At 43.2% G+C, this 27850-nt stretch overlaps 2 protein-coding genes and 1 pseudogene across 3 annotated transcripts; 2 read left to right on the top strand and 1 right to left on the bottom strand.

Annotated features, from left to right (window-relative positions):
* On the bottom strand, window positions 1-22177 carry UBR7 (ubiquitin protein ligase E3 component n-recognin 7). Of its 2 annotated transcripts, XM_055361281.2 has the most exons (12): window positions 21792-22127; window positions 21102-21228; window positions 19253-19386; window positions 18506-18566; window positions 17084-17179; window positions 14233-14286; window positions 13934-14039; window positions 10468-10676; window positions 9841-9990; window positions 8797-8959; window positions 6845-6906; window positions 1-2273 (listed from the first exon to the last, which is right to left on the bottom strand). In XM_055361281.2, exons 1-12 carry the CDS (start codon window positions 21845-21847, stop codon window positions 2181-2183), a joined length of 1311 nt encoding a protein of 436 aa, XP_055217256.1. In that variant the 5' UTR covers window positions 21848-22127; the 3' UTR covers window positions 1-2180. The 2 variants fall into 2 exon arrangements, with proteins under 2 accessions (XP_055217256.1, XP_030857367.1); XM_031001507.3 differs by lacking the exon at window positions 21102-21228 and having other exon boundaries at window positions 21792-22177.
* LOC101139164 (large ribosomal subunit protein eL20-like) lies at window positions 4979-5666 on the top strand (annotated as a pseudogene).
* GON7 (GON7 subunit of KEOPS complex) lies at window positions 22105-27850 on the top strand. The gene is made up of 2 exons (XM_004055604.5): window positions 22105-22403; window positions 25454-27850. The coding sequence occupies exons 1-2, from the start codon at window positions 22196-22198 to the stop codon at window positions 25546-25548; spliced, it is 303 nt and encodes a 100-aa protein (XP_004055652.3). The 5' UTR covers window positions 22105-22195; the 3' UTR covers window positions 25549-27850.

Here is a 27850-nt window from a genome sequence, read left to right as displayed (position 1 = left end):
TATTTTGTATTGGTTTTATTTAAATTTTACAGAAACCTGATCAGAGTTAAGTATGTAATTATAAGTCCAGTAACAATTTCTACAAAAATGCACATACAATGCCAGAACTCCTTAAAAGCAACTAATATCATATTTGTGTTTTGCATAAAACATGCATTAATATGTTGGCCAAAATCAGTCTCTACAAGAAGAGACAGTCCAATACAGTCGATAAGAAAACTAGTTGTGAACAACAGGTAAAAAAAGAGGTTTCCAGTTAATGTGAAAGAAGGAATAGTACCTTTCATAAAACAAGCCCTTCAGCGCTGAGTTAACTGATCGGTACTATTGTGCTGCACGTAATGTAACACATCACCTCCAAGACTTGGTCCTGATTGGTCATAGGAAGTAAGGGACTTTCTGGTAGTTACATCAGATATTTGGGAAGATTAAAAGTTTTCCGGACATGACGGTATACTAATAGTGCAACCTTGCAAAAAGGGTTCGAAACATTGTCAGACTTGGAAGAGTTCCCCAGCTTGATAAACAACCTCAAAGACACCCCGAGCCTTTGAACGGAGCCCTCTGCACAAGGCCAGCTCAGGGCTCACCAGCATGTCCTGTGGCCACAAGACCTTCCAGCTCCACATACCACCCTTCGTGAGGATCTGTAATTAGGAGCCTGAGTGCCGAAGAACATGGTTGTGCCATTTCTTTGAGGCTTTGACTTTTTATAAGGCCTAGTTCATCTCATCCAGGGATTGGGCACTCGAATGAATACACAGATGCTGGACACATAAGGAGTATTAATATACATGGTGGCCCCACAGCCTGAAATGCTTTTATTAACATACATCAAGGTGCGTCTCCGACTGTCAGGAAAGACCTTGTTCCTCCAGAGGGAGAGAGAAGCTGAGGGTTCTCTATGTATCACAAGGCATTTCCTACATAGACTGAGGGGTGTTAAAGAGATCTCATATCAACTGAAAGGCCTTCCCCTCAAATGTGGGGCGCTGTACAACCTTCCATGAGGATCTTCAAAAAAAAGATCTCATAGTCGTTAGGGAAGTGGCGGTGGACATTAACATTATGTACACAAAACTCATCATTTGTGCAGCCTCGGGCCTTGTTTGTAATCTCTTCCACAGTCTGTCTCTTCCAAAACAGGGCTCCCTGCCCTGCTTATTACAAGTAAGCTAAGTCAGGATCTGTTTTCTTTAGCAGATTCAAGGGGGAAAAATAATAATTTATTGGGGTTCTAATAACATTTTCATAACAGAATATCAAAATAGGTCCATTTTTGATATATGCTTATGAATATCCCTGATAATATCAAGAAATCCAGAGGACTTCGTAAACCACCAAGATTTCACAGGGGTGAGACCCGGTCTGTTTTCTAGGCAGCAGAGAAGGGACTAGTATACGGGCAAATGTTCTCCAGGAAGCCCTGTGAGCACTACAGTACTGAAATTCTAATTCTAGTGCCAGTAGAATCATGAATGAAAATTTCACTTGAACTGTATTAGTAAAATTCATAACAAAGGTTTGCTTCCTCAACCCTGTCATCTGTTAATCTCTCCGCCTGTGACAGACATCCAGACCAGAAAACCATCAGTCCTGGCTACTCCGGAGGTTGGGCCTAGAGAAAACAAGTCCCAAGATCCTTTCTAAGCTATGATCAAACCTCAGAAAACAGGGACATGAAAGAAGGAGCAGACCAGGCTTGAGGAAGCTTTGACCCAAGGCACCACGATCATAGGGGCGAGGGGACCTGTAGAGGTTCTAGGTGACGGGAAGAGAGCCTTCCATGATGCCTGCGGAGGAGGTTCTGGAAGGCAACAGCTCTGTGGCAAAACACATACATCTGGGAGTGAAATAACAGATCATTAAACAAGACACCAATTTGCTTTCTCAAAACAAAATCAAACTTAAAAACTATGCAAATAACCCTGGGTGCACTGGAGTAGGAGTACACTGGAGAAGTCTGTGGAATGAGCTGCATCAGCTGAGTCACAGAGGACGCTGGCTGTGAAGTCAGCATCCACACTGTGGCTACTGCAGCTAAAGAGAATGAAGGGAGCGCGAGGCCTCTCCAAACAGAGGAGGACGGAAAGGGGGCCAAATGTGAACCACACCTCTTTTATTCCAAGAATGGGAAGCGCATTTTCATTGGCTTGAATGAGAAAGCTTCATACTCCACTCTAGCTGCAGTAATACTGCATCCCATCCACTCTTCTTCTCTTTTTTGACTGAAACTCTTCAAAGAACTGCTGAATGTCCTCTCTCTTAACAACCTGTTGATGAAAAGCAAAGATTATGAAAGAGAACTAAGTAACAGAATCGCAATACGAGGCCACAGCATTCACAAACAAGTCAAATGATACTGTTAAGAATTATGTTAATGTGCAGTTAATGATACCATCTCCATTTTCTATTTTTTTTTTTTTTTTGAGATGAAGTCTCGCTCTGTCACCCAGGCTGGAGTGCAGTGGCACGATCTGGGCTCACTGCAAGCTCTGCCTCCCGGGTTCACACCATTCTCCTGCCTCAGCCTCCCGAGTAGCTGGGACTACAGGCGCCCGCCACCAAGCCCGGCTAATTTTTTTTTTTGTATTTTTAGTAGAGACGGGGTTTCACCGTGTTAGCCAGGATGGTCTCAATCTCCTGACCTCGTGATCCGCCCACCTCGGCCTCCCAAAGTGCTGGGATTACAAGCGTGAGCCACTGTGCCCAGCCTACGCCTGGCTAATTTTTAAATTTTGTGTAGATACGAGGTCTCACTATATTATCCATGCTGGTCTCAAACTTCTGAGCTCAAGTGATCCTCCCGCTTCCTCTCAGAATGCTGGGATTACAGGTGTGAGCCATGACACCCAGAATGTTTATTTTTTACTAAGGTAACACATGCTTATTGTTAGGAAAGAAGGACAGTGAGACAAGGAGAGTGAAGGAAAGAGAAAGAAAAAATAGAGCACGTGAATGAATTCGAGCAAAAAGGGAAAGAGATAAAGAGAAAGTAAGAAAGAGGGGTATAAAGTGAAAACTTCCCTCTCATTCCCTAGTAAGTGTGGCTACCATACTCAAAATAGCAACTTGGAATAATGCTAACTTGGAATAATTTTCTCAGACCAGTAGCTGATACACCAGTTTCATAAGCACCAACAGTAATACTGCTGCTCAACCAGTGAGGAATCCAAACCCCTAACAGATTCAGGATGCAGAGGCTGAACACATCCTGAAATGACTGCAGCTCAAAATTCTAATGTACTTGGCTAAATGGCACAGGAATTTACACTTAACAAAATGCTAATAAATAGGATACTTGCAAGTTGCAAAATGAAGGATCTGTCCCTACCCTGGATTACAAACATTAGCCACAGAAAGCCCGTAAGTAAAAGGAAATATCTCTAGCAAGGATACTGTAGGAGGAGACCTAACAACACACAAATGAGACTGTGCAGCTTTTGGTTTCTGGATATCCTCAAATGGTCACAGCTAACGTGCAGAGTAGAAATGCTAGTGAATAAATACTTGGGTTCAATAACAAATCAGTTTTTTAATTTATTTCAGAAAATGTGTAGTTTCTAAGTTTATTAATTATTATTGCTTTTTAGAGACAGGGTCTCGCTCTGTCACCCAGGCTGGAGTACAGAGGTGTGATGATAGCTCATTGGAGCCTCAAATTCCTGGGCTCAAGTGATCCTCCGATCTCAGCCTCCCAAGTAGCTGGGACCACAGGCACACGTCACCATGCCAGCCTATTTTTTTTTTTTTTTTTTTTTTTGTAGAGGCGGGGTCTCATCATCTTGCCCAGGCTAGTCTTGAACTCCTGGGCTCAAGCAATCCTCCCACCTTAGCCTCCCAAAGTGCTGGGATTCCAGGCATGAGACACTGCGCCCAGTCTAAGTGGTTTTTTTTTGTTTTTTGTTTTTGTTTTGTTAGATACAAACATTAAATAAAAGGCAGTCCACCATCTAAGAACAGATAGAACTTATTAACATTATCCCTATGGACAAATACAACCAAAGCAGATAAGCTTTATGGCAACGTGAGGTTTTGTTTCTTTTTCTGTGAAGATCTGGTTAGTAATGTCATGGAACATACAACAAAAATACCACATTTTTCTAACCTTTTAAATTATCTGGTCAGATAAAAAATTCTCTCCTAAAGACTCCTAAAGAGTGGCGTTAGTGATAACAAGGACCCGGATGTTGAAGATACCCGTGAAGACCTTGAGTAAAAGTCTCCAATGTGCATGAAAAAGAACATGCCTAACTTTTTTCTTTTACGTAATTTTAAGCATATGTTTGTGATAAAATTAATAAAGAAAACCAACCACAAAAGAGTGGAGGTGCAACAGCACCAGCATCAAGAGGGCATGCCTGCACACTATTTGAAACACCTCGAATGTCCATTGACAGTTCAGAGGTTACCACACTGAGGCAGAGTGCCCCATTACACCCATGAACATTCTTAGTTCTAGCACCAAAGAAGCTTGAATCTGTATTAACCAGAGGATAGTCTCTGCAACAGAAACAAGAATAACTACATTAAGTTTTAAGAACTGTAGGGAAGGCCGGGCGAGGTGGCTCATGCCTGTAATCCCAGCACTTTGGGAGGCCAAGGTGGGCGGATCACAAGGTCAGGAAATCGAGACCATCCTGGCTTACACGGTGAAACCCCATCTCTACTAAAAATACAAAAAATTAGCCGGGCGTGGTGGCGGGTGCCTGTAGTCCAGCTACTTGGGAGGCTGAGGCAGGAGAATGGCATGAACCTGGGAGGCGGAGGTTGCAGTGAGCCGAGATCACGCCACTGCCCTCCAACCTAGGCGACAGTGCAAGACTCCATCTCAAAAAAAAAAAAAAAAAAGAACTGTAAGGAAGTAGGAATTGTTCTCAGTGATAGTGAAGAAGTCTCTAAAAACTGAGAAAACCACTTAGAAGAAGGCTCTTTTAACTTTACAATTCATTTTGCAGAAAGGCAGCAGGCAGCACTGTGACTCTGTCCAGAAATTCAGGCAGTTAAATGTTCTTCCCACATCTATGACAAAGAAAAAAACGACCTAACCTTTTGCGGGTGGTGGCGAGCGCGGAGAGGACGCCATGAAGGCCTCGGGCACACTAAGAGAGTACAAGGTGGTGGGTCACTGCCTGCCCACCCCTAAATGCCACACCGCCCCTCTACCACATGCGAATCTTTGTGCCTAATCACGTCGTCGCCAAGTCCCGGGACTTCTGGTACTTCGTATCTCAGTTAAAGAAGATGAAGAAGTGTCCAGGGGAGATTGTCTACTGTGGGCAGGTGTTTGAGAAGTCCCCACTGCGGGTCAAGAACTTCGGCATCTGGCTGAGCTATGACTCCCGGAGCGGCGCCCCCAACATGTACCGGGAATACCGGGACCTGACCACCGTGGGCGCTGTTACCCAGTGCTACCGAGAGGTCTATGGGCGCCCGGCACCGCACCTGGGCCCATTCCATCGAGATCCTGAAGGTGGAGGAGATCGCAGCCAGCAAGTGCCGCCAGCCGGCTGGCCATCAAGCAGTTCCACGACTCCAAGATCAAGTTTCCCGCTGCCCCACCGGGTCCTGCCCGTCAGCCCAAGCCACGTTTCACCACCAAGAGGCCCAACACCTTCTTCTAGGGGCAGGGCCCTCGCCCGGGTGTGCCCCAAATAAACTCAGGAACGCCCCCCACCCCAAAAAAGAAAAAAAAGGAAAAAATGACCTAAAGTAGGTAGACAGAGATGACATCTTCTAAGAAAGCAGGGCTCAAGCCAGCCTCCCAAGTAGCTGAAACTACAGGTACAAGCCGCCATGCCCAGTTCTTTTTCTTTTTTTTTTGAGATGGAGTCTTGCTCTGTCACCCAGGCTGGAGTGCAATAGCACAATCTTGGCTCACTGCAACCTCCACCTGTGGGGTTCAAGCGATTCTCCTGCCTCAGCCTCGGAGTAGCTGGGATTACAGGCACCCGCCCTCATACCCAGCTAATTTGTGTATTTTTGTAGAGACAAGGTTTCACCATGTTGGCCAGGCTGCTCTTGAACTCCTGACCTCAGGTGATCCACCCACCTCAGCCTCCTAAAGTGCTGGGATTAAGGCGTGAGCCACTGCACCCGGCCACCATGCCCAGTTTCTATTCTAAACTATGGAACTTAGAATTCCAGAAAATGCATCTGGTGTTAATTTTTCCTGTCCAGTCATTTTCCCCTCCCCCTCCCAAAGATCCATGCTTCAAGGTCAGGATCAGCAGAATCAGTACTGCGGATTCCTTCCAATGACCTTCTGCTAAGCTACAAGTACTCTCTCAGAGGCTGTGCGACTGCGCCCTCCCATCATTCCTCCCGGCTTAGCTGGGGTTGGTAAGGACTGCCAATGTAACTCCGATGTTTCACTACCTCTTATTCATTTCCCTTAGCCTGCCAATTTGCTCAAAACAGTCCCTGAATTCAACTCTCAAGTACCCACTTAAGTCACAGTCATTTTTTTTTTTTTTGAGATAGGGTCTTGCTCTGTCGCCCAGGCTGGAGTGCAGTGGCGTGATCTCGGCTCACTACAACCTCCGCCTCCTGGGTTCAAGTGAGTCTCCTGCCTCAGCCACCGTAGTAGCTGGGACTACAGGCGCCCATCACCACGCCTGGCTAATTTTTGTATTTTTAGTAGAGATGGGGTTTCACCATATTGGCCAGGCTGGTCTTGAACTCCTGACCTTGTGATCCACCCACCTTGGCCTCCCAAAGTACTGGGATTACAGGTGTGAGCCACCGCACCCCGCCAGTCGCAGTCATTTTTAATCGTCAAAGGAAATAAACCCTTCATTCAAAACTTACAGGGCTATGATTAGAATTCTTTAACTCAACATACCGTGCCTTCATCAGCAAATCTCTTGAGATAGTCTTTAAGTTCAGTCTTCAAATCATTGTATTCTAAATCAAAACCACAAAAGTATTTAAGTTTAGATAAACCATTTGCTTTCAAAAACAAAATATTCTTTGCCACTGACACCTGAGTCTGTTAATAATGTAGTCTAAATAAAAATTTTCTTAAGTGAAAGCTGCAAAGAAACTCGTTCCCAAATTATCTGTACGTCTACCATGTTGATATGAGACCCTTTTTCATTAAAAAAAAAAAAGCAAAATTTTTTAAAAAGCACAAAAAGCAGAGATATCCTAATCCCATAAAGATTAAGAATTTTTAAAAGGGATTCCTATTTCTCTGGAATTCTGGTAGCTGAAATAACCTTGGACTTGTTGAATATTAATTTAATTGATTTTTTGAGATGGAGTCTCACTCTGTCACCCAGGCTGGAATGCAGTGGCACGATCTCGGCTCACTGCAACCTCCACCTCCCGAGTAGCTGGGACTACAGGCACGCGCCACCATGCCTGGCTACTTTTTTGTATTTTTAGTAGAGACAGGGTTTCACCACGTCAGCCAGGCTGGTCTTGAACTCCTGACCTCAGGTGATCCACCTGCCTTGGCCTCCCAAAGTGCTGCGATTACAGGCGTGAGCCATCGCGCCCAGCCCAAACAAACTGACTCACTTAACAGTTTATATTATGTACAAGGTACCTTGAGGGCTACAAGTATCTTTTAGGTGCATCCTCTATCCTTGAAAAGTTTTTACTCTAATAAAGGCAAAAAGAAATTAATAATTATAAATAAAAGACACGGCCAGGTGCAGTGGCTTGCACCTGTAATCCCAGCGCTTTGGGAGGCCAAGGCAGGTGGATCACCTCAGCTCGGGAGTTCGAGACCAGCCTGGGTGACATGGTGAAACCCTGACTCTACTAAAAATACAAAAATTAGTGGGGACCGGGCATGGTGGCTCATGCCTGTAATCCCAGTACTTTGGGAGGCCAAGGCAGGTAGATCACCTGAGGTCAGAAGTTTGAAACCAGCTTGGCCAACATGGTAAAACCTTGTCTCTACTAAAAATACAAAGTAAATTAGCCAAGCATGGTGGCAGGTGCCTGTAATCCCAGCAACTTGGGAGGCTGAGGCGGGAGAATCACTTGAACCTGGGAGGCAGAGGTTGCAGTGAGCCGAGATCGCGCCACTGCACTCCAGCCTGGGTGACAGATTGAGACTCCATCTCAAAAAAAAAAAAAAAAAAAATTTGGGGGGCGCAGTGGCATGCGTCTGTGGTCACAGCTACTTGAGAGACTGAGGCAGGAGAATCACTTGAGCCTGGGCAGCAGAGGTTGCAGTGAGCCGAGAATGCACCATTGCACTCCAGCCTGGGCAACAGAGCAAGACCCTGTCTCAAAACAAATAAATAAATAATAAAAGACAGAAATGACTGATGCCATAAAAGGCACATAAAAGTGGTGGCATCCAAGTGGAAATGGCTGGGATAGAAACCACTGAAATAAGTTTGGCCTGCTGCAGCTGGGTGGTGGTGGGGGGATGTAAAAGCCTTCAATCAAGGGTTTGGGGGTATTTTCGCCTCCAGTGGTTTCCTGTGAACCACTGAAGCAACCTCAAGAACTGTCAAAATGGTGACATGCCTTGCTCAAAAACATGACACATAATGTCCAAAAATTGTTTCAATGGATGGAAAATTTGCATTCATCCATCTACCCTTAATCAGAATAGCATATGTTGTGGTTTCTCAAGCATGTAATTATTCTAGCATGTAACTCTGATTCAATGGTAAAAGCAGCCGAATACCCACCAATATGAAAATCAAGCAATGGTTTAAAATTCAAAATTTTAATTCTTTGTATTAAATTAAAAATATAGGTGTTTACTGCCTTTATATTTTTTTACATAGTGAAGGCAACTATGAATTTTCACACACACACAGTATTTACCACAAATGAGTTCCACTTGCTGGACTCTATTCATGCTGCTAAGGGTATCCATTAGGGGATCGCTCCTGTCAGTGGCCTGGGCAATCTTGCCTTTGTTTTCATAAGCCAGAACTGTGTCGTATTCATCTGTCAGGAACAAGACATCTAGATCTCCATACATTTTCTTTAGGGAAAAAAAAAAAAAAAAAAAAGAAAGTTTCCCCATTAGAACTGTTTATCATTCTCAGAAAGCCAATTTCCTGAGAATCACTAAAAATGTAATTTTTTAATATTAAGACCTAGAAAAACTGGAGCCTCTTTAACACAGAATTGCTAGAAGGATTTATTCTTTTTGCCTAAATTTCTTTCAGAAATCTCCCAATTTCCCAGATGTCATATGGTCTATGAGATCTTTATTTAAAAACCATTGATTTACTGTAACTTTCTTTTTTTTTTTTGAGATGGAGTTTCACTCGTTGCCCAGGCTGGAGTGCAATGGCATGATCTCGACTCATTGCAACCTCCGCCTTCTGGGTTCAAGCGATTCTTCTGCCTTGGCCTCCCAAGGAGCTGGGATTACAGGCATGTGCCACCACGCCCAGCTAATTTTGTATTTTTAGTACAGACAGGATTTCACCATGTTGGTCAGGCTGGTCTCGAACTCCTGACCTCAGGTGATTGAGACCTAACTTGGCCTCCCAGAGTGCTGGGATTACAGGCGTGAGCCAAAGCACCTGGCCAATTTACTGTAACTTTCAACCAGTGTTTCCAAGCAACTTTGATATAACAAAGATAAGTAAACTAAAAATAAGTAAATTTAAAATACTGCATAATTATCCATTTCTTCCACAAACATTCCAACTGTAAGTACTATGTCATAAATTTGCTTAATGTAAAAATTTTGAGGGTCTCCTAAACATTAATTTCGTAAATATATTGTTCAGGTGTTCTTTTTATTTTCCTTTCTTCCTCTGGTACAAAAATTGAATTTTTTCCCCAGGTGTTCTTATTTTGGGGCACCAGTACACAAAACATGCTAACACTGAGCACAATCAGATACTTTACCATACAGTCTTGGCAGGTACACAACTTGCTACGCCAGTTCAGGGGCCAATAGGTGGCAGTGTCTTTCTTTATAAACTGCTTAGCTTTAAGCTCCTGAAGTTTGCAGCCAGATTTTGATTCTGCGTTGAGGCTTTCATTCTTAAACACTGTCTGAAATAAAATTAAGTTTTGAAGCATGTTTTTTAAACTACCATAGTTTTCATAGTTTAGATTTTGTAAAGAGATTTCTTTGGGCAAAGGATAAAATTGAAATCCAAAGCCATAAGTTTACAGAATTAATTCCGCTTCAGTTTTCCTTTTTTTTTTTTGAGACGGAATCTCGTTCTGTCGCCCAGGCTAGAGTGCAGTGGCATGATCTCGGATCACTGTAACCTCCGCCTCCTGGGTTCAAGCAATTCTCCTGCCTCAGCCTCCTGAGTAGCTGGGATTACAGGCATGTGCCACCATGCCTGGCTAGTTTTTGTAATTTTAGTAGAGATGAGGTTTAACCATGTTGCCAAGGCTGGTCTCAAACCCGTGACCTCAGGTGATCCGCCACCTCAGCCTCCCAAAGCGCTGGGATTCCGGGCATGAGCCACCGTGCCTGGCCCAGTCTTATTTCTTGATGGCTCGTACTTCACACATTACCTGGAGATCAGATTCAGAACTAGAGCCGGCACATGGTTCGCTGTTCTGCTCTACTTTAACCTCCCGGACATCATCCTTTCCCTGTTCTGGAACATCCTCTTTGAGGGTACTATCTTGATGCTCTCCATTTTCAGGTTTGATAACTTCCTGATCACCTATTCCATCAATGTTCCGCACCAATCCATCATCCTCAGTGGATATTTTGGTTACTGTGAGTTCAAAGAAAAAGAAAAACACATACACACATATCCACTGACCTAACGGACAATAAAATCCCAACAGACAATAAAATCACTTATTCTATTATTAGTATTATTTTTTTTACAGACAGAGTCTCACTCTGTCGCCCACGCTGGAGTGCAGTGGCATGGTCTTGACTCACTGTAACCTCTGTCTCCCAGGTTCAAGCAATTCTCATGCCTCAGCCACCCGAGTAGCTGGGACTACAGGTGCGTGCCACCACGACTGGCTAATTTTTTGTATTTTTAGTAGAGACGGGGTTTCGCCATGTTGGCCAGGCTGGTCTTGAGCTCCTGATGTCAAGTGATCTGCCTGCCTCAGCCTCCCAAAGTGCTGGGATTACAGGTGTGAGCCACCACATCAGGCATACAATAGCTTTTGCTTTTTTTTTTTTTTTTTTGAGATGGAGTTTCACTCTTGTTGTCCAGGCTGGAGTGCAATGGCGTGATCTTGGCTCACTGCAACCTCCACCTCCTGGGTTCAGGCAATTCTCCTGCCTCAGCCCCCTGAGTAGCTGGGATTACAGGCATGTACCAGCATGCCTGGCTATTTTTTATTTTTAGTAGAGACGATGTTTCTCCATGTTGGTCAGGCTGGTCTGGAACTCCTGACCTCAGGTGATCCACCTGCCTCGGCCTCCCAAAGTGCTGGGATTACAGGCATGAGCCACCACAGCTGACCTAAAATCACTTTTTCTGATATTAAAATATTTCAGAATCTGGAAAAAGAGATTAGTCCACCGTAGTCTCCGAAATACTGAGAAAGAAAATACCAACGCTTCTTTAGGTTATGTCTGCCTAACCCAAAGAATTCAAATAATTAAACAGTTTATTTGAAAATATCAATCACTGCTTAAGCACTTTACACATAAAGGAGAAAATATTGTACTGTACTTGTTAGAGACAGAATAATACAAGAAGCAGGAGGAAGAGATTGAATTGTAAACACAGACAGAAGGGTAATTTTTTAAAAACAGCTTTTCTTTATGGGAGGAAGAAATAAAAAAAATGATGGGTGTAGTGGCAGATATACTCTGAGACAGAGAAGAGAAACGATAGGGGAGCTCACATGGGATGCCAGCATTTCCATGTAATAGGAGATGAAGCCATCTGCTGATGGGAGAGGAAATGAAGGGAGAGGCAGGAGATCAATTTAAAAAACCCAATTAAGCTGGGTATGGTGGCTCACACCTGTAATCACAGCACTCTGGGAGGCCAAGGCAGGTGGATCACCTGAGGTCAGAAGTTCGAGACCAGCCTGGCCAACATGGTGAAACCCCTTCTCTACTAAAAATAGAAGAATTAGCTAGGCATGCTGGCGCATGCCTGTAATCCCAGCTACTTGGGAGGCTGAGGCAGGAGAATTGCCTGAACCCAGGAGGCATAGGTTACAGTGAGCAGAGATTGTGCCACTGCACTCCAGCCTGGGCAACAGAGCAAGATTCTGTCTTGAAAAAAAAGAAAACCCAACGAATGAGAACTACACATAGATAGGTTCAGCATCTGTGGACAGTGAGAGAGATCACTGGAAAGGGTGTGAACAGAAAGGGAGCAGCACTTAAGAACTCTGAGGCAAACTGGCCAGGCGTGGTGGCTCATGCCTGTAATCCCAGCACTTCGGGAGACCGAGGCGGGCGGATCACTTGACATCAGGAGTTTGAGACCAGCCTAGCCAACATGGTAAAGCCTTGTCTCTACTAAAAATACAAAAATTTGCCAGGTGTGGTGGCATGTGCCTGTAGTCCCAGCTACTCTGGAAGCCGCGTCACAAGAATCGCTTGAACCCAGGAGGCAAGGTTGAGGTGAGCCGAGATAGCACCACTGTACTCCAGCCTGGATAACACAGTGAGACTCTGTCTCAAAAAAAAAAAAAAAAAAAAAAGGCAGAAAAACAAAAGAACTCTAAGGCAAATCTAAAGTGTAGGATGAGATTGGAGGTATGGCTATGCTGCTCATGGTTTGTATGGTGAACTGGTCTCTAAAGATGAGAAAGGCAAGAAATTATGAAGCCTAAGCAGCAGATACTATGAGTAACTGCCACCTTAAAAATAAAGAAATACATAAAGCATTATCAATAAGATAGTTAATGCCTCAGGAACATTCATTAATTAGTTGTTTTGATTTAATTTCTTAGTGTATAATAAAAGCACCAGATAGACTGGGCATGGTGGCTCATGCCTGTAATCCCAGCAGTCTGGGAAGCCAAGATGACTGGATCACTTGAGCTCAGGAGTTCAAGACCAGCCTGGGCAACATGGCGAAACATTGTCTCTACAGAAAATACAAAATTAGCAGGGCATGGTAGTGTGTGCCTGTAGTCCACTTTTATAAAGGCACTAATCCCATTCACGAGGGCTCTGACTTATAAAAGAGGCCCAAGCGAGCTTGTTTGCCCCTTTTAACAGGTACGGACACGTAGAAGGATCCGTCTATGAGGAATGGGCCCTCAACCAAACACTGACTCTGCAGGCACCTGAATTTTGGACTTCCCAGTCTCCAGAACTGTGAGAAATATCTGTCTATTGTTTATAAATTACCCAGCCTAAGGTATTTTGTTTTAGCACCCCAGACAGACAAAGACACCACCTCCTCCCCAACTGATACCATGTGTTATAATTAACAACTTATTTCAGTTCTATTTATCTTTCAAAATCCCATTCAAAAACTGCCTCCTCCATTCTCTAACTCTGGTCTCATCAATACTCTGCATCATATCATTTAAGTATAAATTTGTTTTTGGTAGTATCCCAACAAATCTATGCACCTTGTGGAGAAAGAACACATACTATTCTTTTTTTTTTTTTTTTTTTTTTTTTTTTGAGGATGGAGTCTTGTTCTATTGCCCAGGCTGGACTGCAGTGACGTGATCTCGGCTCACTGCAACCTCTGCCTCCTGGGTTCGAGTGATTCTCCTGCCTCAGCCTCTGGAGTAGCTGGGATTACAAGCAAGCGCCGTGACGCCAGGCTAATTTTTGTATTTTTAGTAGAGATGGGGTTTCGCCATGTTGGCCAGGCTGGTCTCGAACTCCTGACCTCAGGTGATCCACCTGTCTTGTTGGCCTCCCAAAGTGCTGGGATTACAGGTGTGAGCAACCATGCCTGGCCAGAACATATACTATTTTATAACCACAGAGCCCAGTTAAAAATAGTTGCTAAAAATTCTGAATTGAACATACAAATTTCACAAGCACAAGTTTGTGGCACACCAACTTCACAAAGATACCTACCTGCCAATTGTGCAGCATAAGCCCACAAAAAAGAACAACGTTTCATGCAGGCCTGGCATACCATCTCCTGAAAATCCCCACTCTCAGGGGGAATGGCACCAAGATGCTGTGAATATAGAACACCAAAAATTTTCTTGTGATTGCCAAATTGTCCAAAATGCCCATTATTTTATAAATACGGTAATAATACACTGATCATATCATTAGAATTTATTTTTAGAAGACTAATTATAATGTAAAATATAACCTTTATCTTTTTGTGATGACAATGGTTTCAAAAGGTGGAACATTTTCCTTACCCTTCCATGGAACCAGTCTTCACAGACTACGCACTGGATCATCTCATCTGGAATCTAACAGAGAAAAGCAGTTTGTTAAGGATTACATTGAATTCGGGAACATGGAAATAACCTGGCAAACAGTAAAATAAGATACTAAATATTTGTTCTACATGAACTGGTGTTCCAAAGGCTTACATTGAGACAAGCACTTTACAAACAATCTCAAGGCTCTTTCACATCCGTTACTTAATATCTGATTCTCACAAAACTGTGTAGACAAGGAGGGCATTCCCATTTTATACAAAACTCAGCCCCAGGCAAGTAATGTGAATGGACCAGTGCAGACAGTAACAACTGGGACTTTTTACCACACCATCCTTTAATACAATACTCAGTTGTATTACTGTATAAGGATGTTCACTCCAGCCTTCTTTATAATATTGAAAAATTAGACAATGCCTTTCTGCTGCAGAAGAACCATCCTGCCAAGTACACTGAAAAGTAAATGTTATGAAAAACCTCGATAGATAACTCCTCTAATTTGAATAAATTAAATAATTAAATGCTGGCCCTAGGAAAATAATATACCAAAGGACATAGACTATTTTGGGGATGATTTTCTTTTACTCCCAGGCTCTCATAACTGTTAATTAACATCCCAATGTTGTTCCGTCCTTTTCCTATTGTAGGCTTCTTAAAGGGAATAAAAAAGCACATATTGTGGAACAGGAGGAGCTGTAACACTTTACCACATGCCTTAAAATATCCAGTTTTGGCCAGGCGTGGTGGCTCACGCCTATAATCCCGGCACTTTGGAAGGCCAAGGTGGGCGGATCGCCTGAGGTCAGAAGTTTAAGACTAGCCTGGCCAACATGCTGAAATCCTGTCTCTACTAAAAATACACAAATTAGCCGGGCATGGTGGCGAGTGCCTGTAATCTCAGCTACTCAGGAGGCTGAGGCAGAAGAATCGCTTGAACCTGGGAGGCAGAGGTTGCAGTGAGCTGAGATCGCACTACTGTACTCCAGCCTGGGTGACAGAGCAAAACTCCGTCTTAAAAAAAAGAAAAAAAAATCCAGTTTTAAGGTTTTATTTTTGTTAACTCAAAGAGATTTCAATCTGTCCCTCTATATAATTTGGTTCAATAGTTATAGTTCCAACGCAATTAGAAAGCAAGGAAGAAGGCAGAAGACTAATATCTCTAAAGACAAAAAGTACTCTTTCAAATCGGTAAATACCCAGACAAAACCCAAACCAATCAAAATATGGACTGAGGATATGAAAGGACAATTCAGAGAGAAGGTTATTATGGATGTCCAATGAACTTATGAAAAGATGCATAACCTCACTTATCATCAGGGAAAGAAAAAAAAATTTAAGATACTATTCTTCGGCTGGGCGCGGTGGCTCACGCCTGTAATCCCAGCACTTTGGGAGCCTGAGGTGGGCGGATCATGAGGTCAGGAGATTGAGACCATCCTGGCTAACACGGTGAAACCCCGACTCTACTAAAATTACAAAAAATTAGCTGGGCGTGGTGGCGGGCACCTGTAGTCCCAGCTACTCAGGAGGCTGAGGCAGGAGAATGGCATGAACCCGGGAGGTGGAACTTGCAGTGAGCCGAGATCGCGCCACTGCATTCCAGCCTGGGTGACAGAGCGAGACTCCATCTCAAAAAAAAAAACGAAAAAAAAGATACTGTTCTTCATTTATCAGAATGGCAAAATTTTCAAGAACTGGTAATATGCAAGGTTGACAAAAGTGTTGGGGAAAAAACACTATCATATACTGTTGCTGGTACAACTTTTTTGGCAGATATGATCACAATTTTATTTTATTATTTATTATGATTATTATTTTTTGAGACAGGGTCTCGCTCTGTCACCCAGGCTGGAGTGCAGTGCCGCAATCCCGGCTTACTGCAACCTCTGCCCCATGGGTTCAAGTCATTCTTGTGTCTCAGCCTCCCGCGTAGCCAGGACTACAGGCATAAGCCACAGTGCCCGGCCAATCACAATTTTAAATGCCACAAATACACTTTGATCCGTCAATTATACTGATCCATTCTACATAAATACTTGGAGTATACTCAGTTGTATTACTGTATAAGGATGTTCACTCTAGCTTTCTTTATAATATTGAAAAATTACACAATGCCATTCTGCTGTAGAAGAACAATTAGGTTGACTAACTTATGGCATATGAAATTATAGGATACTCTGCAGCAGTTAGAAGGGGGTAAGTGTGTTTTGTTGACATGAAAGAATGTCTATGATATACTGGTGAGAAAAGCCAGCTGCAGAAGTGAGTGTACAGAATTTTCACTTCTGTTAACAGAAAGGAAACTACACATTGAAACACACATTCACTCAAACACTTCTATGTGCACAGAAAAAGGACTAAAAATATACACACCAAAAGTGTTAACAGTGGTTATGCCTGGGAGGTAAGAGGTGCAGAAGTGAGGAAGAACTCATTTTGAATTTTGCATATACTTCTCATTGACGTTTTTAAGAGGATGCTGTTTGTATACCCCATTTTTTTCCGTAAAGAGACAGAAGTTGAAGGTCATTTCTTAGAAAGTGTTTGGGGGCTGGGGGAGGCAGTCAGGGAAGGAGAGGAAGGGAAGAAGCTCTGGCTTTCGGAAAGTCCTCTCCAATATTTCATTCTTATGATGTAAAAATGAAAAGAATGGTTGAGATGTGTACCAATTATAGATCCAACCCAGATTCATAAGAAAAGATAAATCTAGAGCCCTTTCACCATCCCACACTGCCTCTTGAAGAGCCAGAGGCTCGGATATGACAAGCGGTTGAGGAATCAAGGCTAGAGGGGACGCACTCCCAGGTTTAACTTCCAATTCTCTTACCTCGTCTTCAGGATCAGGATAAGGTCTCTTGCAAATGCAGTACAATCCAAAAAAGTTGTCATTGTACTTATTGCCAGAATTTACCTTTGCTTTGTCCTGAAATATAATATTGATTTCAATAATAATATGGTCTAATTTTAACTATAATTTCACACATTATAAAATTTATGCATTCAATACATTTTCACATTATTTCCCCCAAGAGGCTGATCTTTAATTTTCAAAGTAGGAAAAAAAAAAAACTCACTACCACTAAAGGGATACTTTTTTCAGGACACAGGGAAAAAATAATTTTTTTTTGTTTTTTTTTGTGGTAATTAGGAGAAATTAAATACACCTATTCAATAAAATGGAGATAAAAGTTAATCATAAATATTAATTATCAATCTATGTGAACTGATATTGGCCTGGAATTTCAAGGTACTTCTTTTTTCTTTTTGATAGAGATGGGGTCTCACTATGATGCCCAGGCTGGTCTGGGTTCAAGCCATTCTCCCACCTAGGCCTCCCAAAGTGTTGGGATTACAGGTATGAGCCACCACGCCCAGCCTTATTTATTGGTTTTTCTTTTTCTTTTTTTTTTTGAGATGGAGTCTCGCTCTGTCGCCCAGGCTGGAGTGCGGTGGCACAATCTCGGGTAACTGCAACCTCCTCCTCCTGGGTTCAAGCGATTCTCCTGCCTCAGCCTCCCAAGTAGCTGGGATTACAGGCACGCACCACCATATCCAGATAATTTTTTGTATTTTTAGTACAGGGGGGGTTTCACCATGATGGCCAAGCTGGTTTTGAACTCCTGACCTCAAGTGATCCGCCTGCCTCGGCCTCCCAAAGTGCTAGGATTACAGGTGTGAGCCACCGTGCCCGGCCTATTTATTGTTTTTGTTTGTTTGTTTTGAGATGGAGTCTTGCTCTGTTGCCAGCTGGAGTGCGGTGGCGCAATCTCGGCTCACTGCAACCTCCGCCTCCTGGGTTCAAGCAATTCTCCTGCCTCAGCCTCCCAAGTAGCTGACCGAGTAGATGACTGGGTGCCACCATGCCCAGCTAATTTTTGTATTTTTAGTAGAGACAGGGTTTCACCATGTTGGCCAGGATGGTCTCGATCTCTTGACCCTATTTACTGTTTTTAAGTCATATCCGCTGCTTTAAAAGCCTCAGAGAATAAGTACAACCAATATAATTAAACCTGAATTACTTTCAAGTACATCTCTCCCCCAAACCTTTCATATTAATTACCATCTATCTTGTAGGCTCTCAACAGTTTATATAGTTTTTCTAACAAAGTAAAAAATGAAATGGCCATCTGCAAAGAATAAGCATAAGAACTTCTTTTTTTTGAAAATACAGGTATTTGTTTTTTACCCACTCTGGCAAATATTAACCTCAGCTGCTCTAACTGCATTTATAGTTACAGTGCTTACTTACAGGAAGTAATTTGCATTCCAAATTTTTAAACTTGCTGTTTCCACAATCACAACGAAAATTTCTGAAAAAAGGAGGAAATAACAATTTCATTTTTCTTTTTACAAAATCCAATTTAAAATTTCTTCAAGCATTCAAGCACATAGTAAGACTTCACAATTCTGGAAATTAATATGTACAAAAGCAAATATTTATATCACATACAAACACACAAGTAAAATGATGGCAGGGAAAGATAAGTGGTTTGAGTTTGTACCATATTATGTTTTTAAAGGCTCTAGAAACAACTCTCTCCAATTATATAAAATAATTACATTAAATTTCATTAGTGCTGGGCGAGGTGGCTCAAGCCTGTAATCCCGGCACTTTGGGAGGCTGAGGCGGGCGGATCACGAGGTCAGGAGATCGAGACCATCCTGGCTAACTCGGTGAAACCCTGTCTCTACTAAAAATACAAAAAATTAGCCGGGCGTGGTGGTGGGAGCCTTTAATCCCAGCTATTCGGGAGGCTGAGGCAGGAGAATGGCGTGAACCCGGGAGGCGGAGCTTGCAGTGAGCCTAGATCACACCACTGCACTCCAGCCTGGGTGACAGAGCAAGACTCTGTGTCAAAATAAATAAATAAATAAATAAATAAATTTCATTAGTGTACAACTGCTTTGCATGAAAAAACAAGATTAGGAAAAAGTGTAGATGGGAAAGAATCTATACTTCAAAAGCATTTAGTAACAATCTCTTGACTATGTTTACCTTTTTGTGTATAGCTCAAATAGTTTGTGACTTCCATGACATTCATAACTGCAAGCTAAACAAATTCCTGCTGGTTCTTCTCCCTCTGGGGTGCAGGTACTACAGGCATATAGTGCTTGTCTCTTTACTGAGCCCTGAAAGCCCCCAAAATGGAAAAGAGAATTAATGTAGTAGCACGGTTTACCTAATACCCACACTAGGAACTGAAAAATAATTAAAATCAGATTATCTGTGGTCAAGATCTTTCTGTAAAAACCATTAAGACTAAAAAGTTTACACAACAGAGCATCAACCAAAACACAGTTGCGTTGCATGTTTCATTTTTATACTAGTGCTTTTTTTCATGCAAGCACTTTTTTCTTTCTTCCTTATTTATTTTTTGCAGAGATGAAGTCTTGCTATGTTGCCCAGGCTGGTCTCAAACTCCTGGGCTCAAGCAATTCTCTGCCTTGGCCTTCCAAAGTGCTGGGATTACAAGCATTAGCCACGATACAAGCCAGCACTTTTTTCTTAAAGTGATAGGAAGTCTGAATTTGTCAATCAGCTGTGAATAAATGGATCTGTTTAATCATTTTAATATGTGAAAACACAGGAGCATATGTATAGGTTTATGTAAGTAACATCACACTTTCATCCTGGAAAATGTTTGTAAATCTACCAAAGAAAGAATCAACACATGCAAAGAATCCCTTTGATTTTTAGGAGATGCATGCTGAAGTATTTAGAGGTATAGTGTCATCGTGTCTGCAACTTATTTTTAAATAGTTCAAAATTTTAAAACAGCAAATTTTAAGTAGAAAAGGAGATAAAACAAATGTGACAAAATGTTAAAAAGTGAATATGTAGGCTGGGCACGGTGGCTCACGCCTGTAATCCCAGCACTTTGGGAGGCCAAGGTGGGCAGATCACCTGAGGTCAGAAGTTCAAGACCAACCTGGTCAACGTGGTGAAAACCTCATCTCTAGAACACCCCATCTACTAAAAATACAAAAATTAGCTGGACGTGATGGCGGGCGCCTGTTATCCCAGCTACTCGGGAGGCTAAGACAGGAGAATCACTTGAACCCAGGAGGTGGAGGTTGCAGTGAGCGGAGATCATGACATTGCACTCCAGCCTGGGTGGCAAGAGTGAAATTCCATCTCAAAAAAAAAAAAAAAAAAGTGAATATGTATAATAGGTATAGTTACCTTCCTCTAGGAAGGAGGAAGATAGATAAGGAGGCTTCCAGGATGCCAGTAAGGTTCTATTTCTTTTTCTTTCTTTCTTTTTTTTTTAAGTTCTATTCCAATAAGCCTTTTGCACTCCTAATGTTCTGTTTGTTGATCTGGGTTGTGGGAACACGCACACTTTCCTTTCAAGCTGTGTACATGACTTGTGCAAATTTCCGTATTTTTTTTTTACCACAAAGAAAATATTAAGGAATCCATTTTAGAAAGGTAACTACACTTCAAAAATAGTTTACATATAGACATAACTTTTTTCTTTTTTTTTTTTAAGGAAAGCAGGGGAAAAATTGTTTTAGTGGTGACCAAAGGTTTTAAAATACCTGGGGCTATGTCTGGATACCAGGTTTATTCAACAATCTAGCACTTTGCAGTGTAAACTAACCTTGGTCAACAACGAGAACTGGTATTATGATCTCAGTTCATACCACATAATGAATGCAAGTGTCTCCCCTCATCTCTCCAGTGTTCCAATCCACCCCTCTTCATAGGTAACCCTTCTTCCTACCAATTCTCATCCTTTGTCAGTCTTCTTCCTACCCATCCTTTTCCATTTTTGTACCTCGAAGTATAGGGTGAGTCACTAAACACCACATCACACCCCCTCAAACACTTGCTCACTCACAACGTCTTCCAAATGCCAAATAGATCCTTTTCTCCTCTCTCCCCTCCTTTGCCAGAGCCACTTGCTGTTCTGTTTCCGGTCTATTTCCAGGGGAGGGGGGCAGACTGCAGATAGACATGGGTACTTGCTTCATTTTGCCAAAAAAAGAAAGAAAGAAAAAGTACTAGCTAGCACTTGTCCAACTAAATTGCAGAGGAACTAGCTGTCAAGGAGCTCACCGCAAATCCCTATGGATTTGAAAATCTCTTAAACCTGACTCTCCCATTCGGTCCCTAATAAATAAATAAATAAATAAATAAATAAATAAATAAATAATCTTAGGATGGGAAAATCAGGGACAAAGATGTCTGGATCTGAGAGGTCGCGGGGTGGTTTCGTGAAAAGCAGTGGTGCACCAAGAAGAGGCTGGAGAGGACGGACAGAGCAGCTGCTCCAGGGCCCTTCCTGGCGGGCCGGACAGAGTTGGAGAGAGGGGAGAGGGGGGCCCCTGCTGGACACAGGCTGAAGAGGGCCCAGGAGGTTGGGGATAAAAGGGAAGGGTGGGCTTGGGGTGAGGAAGCGGCAGACTAAAGGCGGCCCCGGACCACCACTGGGGAGACGACTGCGGCAAGGCGGGAATAGGGACAGCCGGGCCGGGAAGGGGAGGTTCGGCGGGAGCCGGGGGAGAGGAGGCCCGGGCCGCGCGCCCACCTGAGAGTAGGAGCACTTCTCGGAGTCGCTGCCGCCCAGGACAGCGCACGCCTCATTCTCCAGCTCCTCGTCCTCCTCAAGGACGTCGACCAACGATACCACGGGCTCCAGCTCCGACTGCCGCCCAGCGGCGCCCTCGGCTCCAGCCATCCTCAACTGTCAGCCGAACAGCGGCTCGGCCCCGGCGGAGGCGGGAAAAGCGGCCGCGAGGGGCGTAGCCGGAGGAGGTGGGGCCCGAGTGCCAGGAACCAATGACAAGGAAAAAAAGCGAAGGAAGGGGGAGGAGCGACTTCCGACAAACGGATGTCACTCCTCTCCCTTCTCCCGCCTGCGCCGGCCGCGGGCTGATTTCCGCCTCCGGGTGGCGCTTCCCGGTGTCGTGTTCTGGAAGCTTAGCGGTCACCATGGAGCTGCTGGGAGAGTACGTCGGGCAGGAAGGGAAGCCGCAGAAGCTGCGGGTGTCCTGTGAGGCGCCGGGTGACGGCGACCCTTTCCAGGGCCTGTTGTCTGGCGTGGCCCAGATGAAGGACATGGTAACGGAATTATTCGACCCTCTGGTACAGGGGGAAGTGCAGCACCGGGTGGCGGCGGCTCCAGACGAGGACTTGGACGGTGAGCTCTGAGACGGTGCTGCAGCGACCGGAGGACGGGGCGGGCGCCCAGGGGAAATTGGCTTGGGGAGCCCATGTAGAGTGGCAGACTTGGACAAAGTGAGCCTCGAGGAAAGAAGAATTGCATCTAAAAATTTTTGGCGGGCTAGGCGAAGTGGGGCTCACGCCTGTAATCCCAGCACTTTGGGAGGGCGAGGCAGGAGGATCACTTGAGGTCAGGAGTTCCAGAACAGCCAGGGCAACATATCGAGACCCCTTTTCTATAATTATTTTTAAAATAATTTAAAAAATAAAAATTGTTGGCATTTATCACTATATTTATTTGGGCTGCTTCTACTCAAGCGTTTCCACAACTCATCACTATTTCATTTATTTCACAAAAAAACGTGTCGAATGCCTACTATTATGTGCCAAACCCTGAGCTGAGCCCTGGAGGAAGAATGAGGTGAATGCGACTCAGTTCCTGCCGTTGTGAAACACAAGTGGACTAGACAGGCAGACACTCTTATTAAAAGTGGAAGTGGGCCGGGCTGGTGGCGCACGCCTGTAATCCCTGCACTTTGGGAGACCGAGGCAGGCGGATCACGAGGTCAGGAGTTCGAGACAAGCCTGGCCAATATGGTGAAACCCTGTCTCTACTAAAAATACAAAAATTAGCTGGGCGTGGTGGCATGCTCCTGTAGTCCCAGCCGCTCTACTCGGGAGGCTGAGGCAGAAGAATCGCTTGAACCCTGGAGGCAGAGGGTGCAGTGAGCCGAGATCGCGCCACTGCACTCTATCGTGGGCGACAGAGCGAGACTCCGTCTCAAAAAAAAAGAAAAAAAAAGTGAAAGTGGTTCTGTTGGTCCTCTGTAACTGTTGCAAACCCAGACACCCTAGGAAGTCTTCAGAAAGGATAAGACTTTTGAGCTGGGTGTTGAATAAAAAGAAGTTTTATCAGGTGTGAAACTACAGACATACTTGGAAGAGTACAATCTATCGCAGAGTAGGAACAGGTTCCAAAGACTGGGACAGACTTCATTTTATCACGTATTAACTCCCAGAGACTCCCTTGCCTTTCCAGTTTTGTAGGTGCAGTTTGAAAGTAGAAACATGAAGTTTAACTGCATTATTTTTAAAAAATTGCCTCGAATGCAGAAATAGGCAGGTACTTTTTTTTTTTTTTTGAGATGGAGTCTAGCTCTGTCACTCAGGCTTGAGTGCAGTGGCACAACCTTGGCTCACTGCAACCTCTGCCTCCCCGGTTCAAGCGATTCTCCTGTCTCAGCCTCCGGAGTAACTGGGATTACAGGCGCCCGCCCCCACTCCCAGCTAATTTTGTATTTTTAGTAGAGACAGGGTTTCACTGTGTTGGCCAGGCTGGTCCCAAAGTCCTGACCTCGTGATCCACCCGCCTCAGCCTCCCAGAGTGCTGGTATTACAGGCGTGAGCCACCACACCTGGCCAGGCAGGTACATTTTAACCATCCTGAGCTGAAAAACCCAAGAACTAGATATTAGAGTCAGGATTTACAATTCTGTAAGAAGAGCTTAAACTGTACTTTCCTTCCATCTTGGGAAATACATCTTGATAATATGGATGTTGGCTATAATCAAAAAGAACAATAACAAGTGTTGGCTGGAATGTGAAGAAATTGGAGACCTTGTACATTGTTGGTGGAAATGTAAAACAGTGTAACCACTGGGAAAAAGAGTTTGGTAGCTCCTCAAAAAGTTGACATGAAGTTACCATATGACCCAGCAGTTCCACTGGTAGTCCTCCCAAGAAAACTGGAAACGTATGTTCACACAAAAACTTACGCATGAATGTTGATAACAGCAGCATTTATAGTAGCTAAAACGTGGAAACAACAATTGGCTGGGCTTGGTGTTGCGCCTTTAGGAGGTGGGAGGATCATGTGAACTCAAGAGTTTGAAGCTGCAGTGGGCTGATTGCTCCACTGCACTCCAGCCTGGAGGACAGAGTGAGGCCTCATCTCTTCATCTCTAAAAATGATAATTTTAAAAAATAGAAATAATGCAAATATCCATCAACTGATGAGTGCATTAACAAAATGTGGTATATCCATACAATGGACTATTATTAGCAATAAAAAGTAATGAAGTATTAACATGTGCTACAACATGAATGAACCTTGAAAACATTATGCTAAGTGAGAGCCAGACACAAAAGGGTACATGTTGCATGATTTTGTTTATATGAATGTACAGAATAGGCAAATCCATAGAGATAGAGTAGATTAGTGAGCCAGCTGCAGTGGTGGGCACCTGTAGTCCCAGCTACTCTAGAGGCTGAGACAGGAGGATCACTTGAACCTGGGAGTTTGAGTCTAGCTGGGCAACATAGCAAGACCCTATCTCTAATAAGGGGGAAAAAAAGTAGATTAGTGGTTGCCGAAGGCTGAGGGGAATGGAAAGCGACTGCTAATGGGCATATCATTTCTCTTTGGAGTGATGAAAGTGTTCTAGGTGATGGTTGCACAAGCTAGTGAATATACTAAAAACCACTAGGCCGTACACTTTAAAAGAGTGGATTTTGGCTGGCTGCAATGGTTCATACCTGTAATCCCAGCACTTTGGGAGGCCGAGGCGGGTGGATCATGAGGTCAGGAGAACAAGACCATCTTGGCCAACATGGTGAAACCTCGTCTCTACTAAAATGCAAAAAATTAGCTGGGCGTGGTAGCGCGTGCCTATAATCCCAGCTACTTGGGAGGCTGAGACAGAGGAATCGCTTGAACCCCGGAGGCGGAGGTTGCAGTAAGCTGAGATCGCGCCACTGCACTCCAGCCTGGCGACAGAGCAAGACTATCTCAAAAAAAAAAAAGAAAAAAAGAGTGGATTTTATGATGAATGAACTAATATTTCCAAAGAGGAAAGTGATAGAAAATAAAGATTTTAAACACTGAAATTCTCAAAATCATTTTAATCTAAAATGTGCAGGTTTTATTAATCCCTAAAGTGAAATAGTCTCGTTATCAACCACTTTAGCTATATATATTTCTTTCAGCCATAGAACGTATTGTCATACAACAAATATTTATTTTAAAAGGTGATGATGAAGATGATGCAGAAGATGAAAATAACATTGATAACAGAACTAACTTCGATGGACCATCTGCAAAAAGGCCAAAAACACCGTCTTAACAATAGCCTTCATGACATTTAAAAGATGGCTGTTGTATCCTTACTGTCACACTAGGACATTTAAGGAAGACTTATGCTCTAATTTGGAAAAGCATTTGTGTTGTTGTCCTGGGACAATTTTGTCAAAGAGAAAACTGGTTTTTCTGTTTCTAGCAAAGACAGTAAAGGCTTAGAAATAAAATCTGTTTTCTTGAGAAATAAATTTCAGACCCTGGAAGGAAAATAGAACACTTCATAATGTATAAAATCCTCTAAGTTGGCAACTGAATTTTTATCATTGTTTTCTGTTTTTAAAATAATCATTGATTTGTGTGATGTCTACATCTTTTAACTTCTGGTTCTGTTATAAAGAGTACATGTCACGGTTCATAGGCAGTAACATTTCAGAGAACTGACATGAACAAGTGGTGAAAATTGGGCATTAAATATAAAAATAACAGTTCTTCATAAACAGAAGGAAAATAAGGAAATAGAAATACCGAAGAGAAAGGAGAGTCCTTGAAAGAGACCCAAGGAAACCCTGAATTCATACCCACGTCAAATATGCACATATCCTGAGATGATGCCACTTGATGAATGTGCATTAGTCTGATTTATCATGTACCTTAAGAGAGCCAGAGGGGGTATGTTTTTGTGCTGTGATATGGTATTTATACAGGTACAAATATAAGGCCTTAAGTAAACAATCTGCATTGATTACAATTTGGATATTTCCTCTCCTCCTGTAGCCATACTTTGATTTTGCTTTAAAAAGATTTTTGAATCCTTTTAAAAATATATATTCCTAAAATATGTATGTGTGTGTGTTTCTTTTCTGCTCGTCAGTAGGACTAAGGCATTTTTATTTGCTGTGCATCCTTCCTGATTTAGATAGCTTCAATGCAAAGAAATCAAGTAGCATGTACCTAGTAAAATACAAATAGTCATGGAATTTTAGAGTTGGAAGTCACTTTACAAATTATGTGATTTATTTCAGAGATAAATCTAAGGATAAGTATTTGCCCTCAGATTACAGAGCTAACCATTGACAAACTGGGTTACATAAATAGCCCTTAGATTTTTTTTAAGCTGATAAAAGGTGAGAGAAGATCAACTTTTTTTTTCTTTTTTTTTTTTTGAGACAGAGTTTCACTCTTGTTGCCCAGGCCAGAGTGCAGAGACACAATCTTGGCTCACTGCAACCTCTGCCTCCCGGATTCAAGTAATTCTTCTGCCTCAGCCTCCCAGGTAGCTGAAATTACAGGCATGTGCCACCACGCCCAGCTAATTTTGTATTTTTAGTGGAGATGGGGTTTCACCATGTTGGTCAGGCTGGTCTCGAACTCCTGACCTCAGGTGATTCACCCACCTTGGCTTCCCAAAGTGCTGGGATTACAGGCATGAGCCACCACGCCAGGTCAATTTTTTTTTTTTCCCAGGGTCAACTTTTTTTTCAGATGGAGTCTTGCTCTGTTGCCCAGGCTGGAGTGCAATGGTGCGATCTCGGCACACTGCAACCTCCACCTCCCATGTTCAAGCAATTGTCCTGCTTCAGCCTCCTGAGTAGCTGGGATTGTAGGTGCGCACCACCACGCCTGACTAATTTTTATATTTTTAGTAGAGATGGGGTTTCACCATGTTGGTAAGGCTGGTCTCGAACTCCTGACCTCGTGACCCGCCCGCCTCAGCCTCCCAAAGTGCTGTGATTACAGGCGTGAGCCACCGTGCGTAGCCTTTTTTTCTTTTTTTTTTTTTTTAATTTTTACTTTTAGACGGTTTCACTCTGTCACCCAGGCTGGAGTGCAGTGGCACGATCGTGGCTCACTGTCACTGCAACCTCCGAGTCCCAGGCTTCGGTGATCTTCCCACCTCAACCTCTCAAATAGCTGGGACCACAGGCATGCACCAGCACACCCGGCTAATTTTTTTGTATTTGTAGAGATGGTTTCACCACGTTGCCCAGGCTGGTCTAGAACTCCTGGACTCAAGGGATCTGCCCACCTCTGCCTCCCAAAGTGCTGGGATTACAGGCGTGAACCACCATGCCCGGCCTAATCAACTTTTATGAATCACTTTTATTGTGAAATAATTTAAGTGAAACTCAATTTACACACTTTTTCATATCCTTGAAATATTGTTTTACTTGGAACAGCAAGCAGCCTTCCACTAAGTACTCTTGGGCAATCAAAACAATGCCAACTAGAAAAAGTTATGGATGGTCAGAAATTATCTTTGTTTAGTTTATGCTGATGTTTCTAACATTTAACTTATTTATTATAGTACTGTTATCTCTATACAATCATTAAAGAAAAAACTGGTTGGG

This window comes from Gorilla gorilla, chromosome 15 (genome assembly GCF_029281585.2).
Source record: "Gorilla gorilla gorilla isolate KB3781 chromosome 15, NHGRI_mGorGor1-v2.1_pri, whole genome shotgun sequence".
Classification (NCBI taxonomy): domain Eukaryota; kingdom Metazoa; phylum Chordata; class Mammalia; order Primates; family Hominidae; genus Gorilla; species Gorilla gorilla.
This window is presented reverse-complemented; position numbering and strand designations above follow the sequence as displayed.